This window comes from Cyprinodon variegatus, unplaced genomic scaffold (assembly GCF_000732505.1).
Source record: "Cyprinodon variegatus isolate N-32 unplaced genomic scaffold, C_variegatus-1.0 Scaffold15, whole genome shotgun sequence".
Taxonomy (NCBI): domain Eukaryota; kingdom Metazoa; phylum Chordata; class Actinopteri; order Cyprinodontiformes; family Cyprinodontidae; genus Cyprinodon; species Cyprinodon variegatus.
Window position 1 is genome coordinate 1,005,147 of NW_015150468.1, and position 5,212 is coordinate 1,010,358.

Genomic DNA, 5,212 nt, shown 5'->3' on the forward strand with positions numbered 1-5,212 from the left:
TTCAGGCTCAGGATATTTTTTTTTTTGCTTTAATCCCTGCCTAAGAATTAATGCTGGTCTTAAGGCAAAAGGGGATGTACTACCATGGCTGATAAGTAGGGTTGGGTACCAAGAATTGATCAGAACCAGTTCTAACCTTTCAATTCTCCCAAAATCATTTTTCTTAAACTCTTAGTTAAGATGTCCAGTCTGACTGAACTAGAAGCTGCCTAATAGCAGTGACGAAGAATTCACAGGTGTGTATGCGCAACTATCTCTTTGTGTCGTATTTAAAAGTCTGGCGTAAAGCTAAATTAAAAAATGACCAGTGGGCTACCTGCAACACTGGCGATGGGATTATATTATGCAAAGGCTGCAACTGACATAATTAAACATTGTTTAACTCGTCTTTAACCTGCAGTACTGGTGTTGCAAGGTAGGCTCCAGAGGGAATTTGTTTCTCCACTTAATTTATAGCACACCTTCAGGAGGGAAATGGAGCCTTTTTTATACTTTCTTCATCTTACTTCACATCTTAACAGATACTCGCCTTGTTTCCCAGGAATTCTGAATAGAATGGAAAGCACTTTAATCTTGATCTGTCAGACTTGTAAATAATTCTAAGCTTAACTCCATCAATTGTTTAATTTAGCTCATTTGGGATTTGTTTCATATGATTAAACCCACTAACTAAACTATGTATTATGAAATCTAATCATTCCTCTATCCACAATATTAAAACATCACCACTTCAATGTCTAGCTGAGTGGAGCTGAGGTGCAGTAAACAATGCTGAGGATATAAATTCTGTCAGGATGCCTTCCTGCTGTGCTGCTTTTTCCTGCAGCTCACACACTCAGGCGAGAACCGCACCATAGTCAGAATCAGGTCAGTAAATAATAAAATGGTCTTATTCCAAATAAGTACCTGAAGCATCAGACAATGGATATATGCAAATGTATTTTAATTATGTATTAAAACAGGAAGCTCCGTCAAAAAATGTGAAAATAATATTTAAGGGTTGAAAATAATTGTGTGATAATTTACACAGTTATATGTATAATAAAATGTAATTTTATAAAGAGGTTCACACTATTTCATCCAGACAGAGGTCCAGTTAGCCAGCTAATGTTATAATCCTTCCTCTTAAAAGAATCGGAATCGGTAAGAACTAAGATGGAAACAAGGAATTGGAATCATCCAAATCGTCCAAGTCACTGCCATCCATCAGTGTCTGGCACTTTAATGTGCCAGACACTGATGGATGGTATCTATGTGGCACTGTCCATCTTATATCTGAAAATACTATTTTGTTAATTCTACATAAATATTTAGCTTTATTCCCTGGACAGACTCCCCTCCTCATCAATCAAAAGCTGCTAAGCAGTTATCAATCTAAATGACTGAAGCATCACTGAGGAAACAGGCACATCATCCTGCCATATTTACGAGTTTATGATTACCCACAAACTACTTTGATAATTTTGTAGGTAATGGAAAACGTAAGAAATTCCCCGGGAATTACAAATGTTTCATTTTTATTTACTGACTTTTTGAAAAATCCACTAAAAAATAGAGTAGTACTAGTTATCCTATTAGTATTGACTTGATGTTTAGCATTATTGTATGAAAATGGTAACTTTCAAAAAAAAAAAAAACTTGTATAGGCAAGCAAAGGCCAACATAAATAATGAACTCCATAAATACTTTATCTGGGATCAAGTTATATTAAAAAACAGTTGCTCTTTTAACTTCTACGATGTGAATTGTGTTTTTAAGTCGCACATAGGACGCTTAAAGAATTATGTAAAGATTTAATGCAAGGCCTTTTCATTTATTTACATCTAACACCAGGCTCGCACTGAATGCTGTGCAGCTGATTATTTGAGTTCCATGCAGGGTAGACTGTACTGGGAACTCAAATAATCGAAATCAACGTGTACACGCGTATAAGCCGCTGTGTGGTGCGGCTGCGTTACTGAGGCTGTGTGGTTCGACACAATGTTTTAGCAAGAAGGTGGAATGGCGGGAGGCCGCAGGGTTCCTAGCATCAAGCTCCCAAAATTTACACACCAAACAAAAGAAGTTGGGTGCCTGAAAAGGAAAAAAACCTGTCACTGTGAATTTCAAAATAAAATCAACTATCGGATCGAGTATGTTGGCCAATGGACAATTTTCCTTTAATCGCCCTGCAACTGCTAAACAGAAACACAAAGAAACAGAGGGGCCACTGGGGCATAAAAAGGGAAATGAATGCACAAGGAGCAAGTTTTTCAACTCCAGGAAAGAGAATGAATGTGAACGTCTGTTTGTCTTTAGCGTAATTTCTGCAGACTAAGCCGCAGCTATTCTAGCCTGGTTGCAGTGTTCAGTTCAAGTTACTTTGCAGCAAACCTGTGCTGCAGCTGCACAGCAGCCGCACTACATTCAGTATAGGCTCAGCGTGAGATAATTGCTAGGGATGCACTATGTTGGAATTGTGGCTGATATCTGATATGCCGATATTTTACAACTACACTGGATGATAATCAATACCGATATTTTTTCCCAATTACCTACTTAGAGCAACTATTTAGTTTTCTTTCTTCTACACTTTGTAGTCATTTCAAATAACAGTTTGGCTATACGTTTCAATAACTTAAAACTTGCAAACCACCAACATCTTAAATACAGCATCTTTCCTTTAACAAACTTATGCCAGATTTGAGAGCATGCAACCTTTTGGGGCTATTGGTATAATCCTCACTTTTTGTCACAAAAAACGAGTTACCTTTTATATCGGTGGGTTAGGCTGGTGGAATGGTCAGTGTTAAATGTTTTGTTTAATAGCTTATATCTGCTGATATTAATAACACCCCTATAATAATATGCATTGATAATTATTGAATCAATGAACAGTTAAAATTACCTAAATGTTCTAGTGGCTTAAAAAAAATCCAGCATCTCCAAATAAAAGTACCAGAGTACATAGAAAACATCTTACCTCTCACCGTCCATTCTCATATCCAAGGGCCCGTCTTTGCTGAGGGAGAAGCCTCTCTTCGCCTGATCCATCTGCATGGAGGAGCAGCCTGCATCCAGCAGGACAGCATCAATGCTGCCTGGCTTAATGTTCATGTTAGACATCAAGGCTTCTAGCTCACTGAACCGGCCAAGCAGGGGTTTCACACGACCACTGGAGGATTCAAGGGAGGAAAATAATTAGATTTTGAAATGCAGTGCCTCCAACAACATTGAGCTTGCCGTAAATCTAACTAGTAAAAGAGGGTATACATCTGAGCGTTTTTTTTTTTTTAGATAGTACATATTTGCTTTTTATGTCTGAAGTAAATCAAATTTTATTTGAATGACTCTAATCGTGTTCATAATTTCATTCTCTCATCAATTAGTTTATTTAAAAGCAACAGTAGCAAGTCAAAAACTAATTTGTACAAGTCTCCCCCTGGAGCATGCATGAGAAACCCCCGAGCAAGGTCTGGGTTTTCCCCATGGCCTTTATTTTCTCTCGAAAAACCAATACGTAGTACTATTCCTCTACTTTAATCTCATTATAATCTGATACCAACCAGAGTTCTTTTTTTTTTTCCTGTCAAAATACAAGCACAAATAGGCAGCCGGACTATAGGTAGCACTATAGATACTAAATAAATATTTCTGAAGAAGCATTGATACCTATCCTAGAGTTTTAGTCAATTGACCTGGCACCAACTAAGATCGCTCAATCTCCTCAGAAGGTCAAACCAGTATAAACTTATCACACCACCTATGGCGATTAGGCTCTTCTTTAGGGAGGATGAACAATTTCCAAGAGCTTTTTTGCATTAAAAACACATTTCCGTGACTATTACGTTAACCACTAACAAATGCTACAGTCATTGTGCTAGTTAATCTGATTAAAGACCCACCTAATCTCAACTTTTAGCAGGTATGATTGCTCTCTGCCTCACATCAAAGCATACTAATCTATGAAAGTTTGCATTGGTTTACTGAGCTTGCACAGTGCGATCCCAGGGCCTATTCCTGATGGGACGTACCTGGAAAACTTCCACAGTGAGGTGGTTCACGAAGCAAAAAGATGTCCTTGCCCCCTCAGCTGACACCTCTCAATGTGGAGGAGAAACAGCTCTACTCCGAAAACTGTCTATGATCGAGCTCCTTTCCCTGTATTAATAAGTATATATTGTACCAGTCCAAAATATAAATGTATTGGCCAGCCAATGTTTTGGGTTTAGTCTGGTTCACACCAAACAATTCACCTTGTTCACCTGCTGCTGGTCGCTTGAAATTTTGTCTGTCTCGCAAACCATTCCAAAACACAAGGCTGCAACATTTACCCAGCTTGCTTTACAGCGGCATCAAATAAGTGGAGCTTCTATCAACTAGCCGGTTTTTATTGTCTGATTAACAGTATTGTGGACTTAGGAAAAGTGCTGTATGTAATGTGGAAAGCTGACCAATGGCATCAGGGCTGTCCTCCTGCGTCCATAGGAAGTACCACTACCATTTCAGGAGCTGCCTCTGGACATATGTCACTTCCAGGGGTACTTCAGTTTTTCCAGGAACAAGTATCAGGACCTGCTGTCCCATATCGGGGATAGATGGGTGACATAACCCTGTATTTTTTCTATTATTTTACCAAAGGAAAGATGGGTGATTTCAATCACTGGCCAGCTGGCTGTTTTATCCACACATTAAGCTTATTAAAGGAAGGCCAACATAGTGCACAAGGGCATTGATAGTGCAACAGCAAACCCAAAACTTAAAAAATGGAGCAACCTGTAAACACAATTAAACTGCATCTGGTTTAGCTGTATATATATATATAAAAAATAAATAAAAATAAAGAAATAAAATATATACAGCTAGTCTCTGGTTTGCATCAGTTCTTTTTTTTGTCTCAAGTTTTAGTGGATACATTTCTGCAGAAGGGTTGCACTGGGGAGGAAAGCTGCAGCTTGAAGGAGTTTTTGTGTATCAATATGAAACAGCATTAGGTTTTTTTGGGTCAAAAACAAAAAAGCTCTTAAAAAATGCTCTTAAAAAACTATCATTGAATGGCTAAATCGAGGTCAGCGCAGCCAAATTACATCATTTTGGGCTTCCACGCCCCTTCACACAGACTCCATGTGGACAGCTGATACTAAGTGAGGGTTTGCAAATCTAAAGATCTAGAGACATCCTGTGATTTAGCTCATATATATATATATATATATATATATATATATATATATAT

The 5,212-nt window shown here is 38.1% G+C and overlaps 1 protein-coding gene across 4 annotated transcripts in view; it reads right to left on the reverse strand.

Moving 5' to 3' along the window:
• mettl15 (methyltransferase like 15) overlaps nucleotides 1-5,212 on the reverse strand; it is a 78,702-nt gene that overhangs the window by 20,834 nt on the left and 52,656 nt on the right. For all 4 annotated transcript variants that reach the window (XM_015384131.1, XM_015384118.1, XM_015384123.1 and 1 more), the window contains exon 4: nucleotides 2,963-3,154. In XM_015384131.1, coding sequence (XP_015239617.1) covers nucleotides 2,963-3,154 — 192 coding nt within the window. The remainder of the gene's footprint in view (nucleotides 1-2,962; nucleotides 3,155-5,212) is intronic.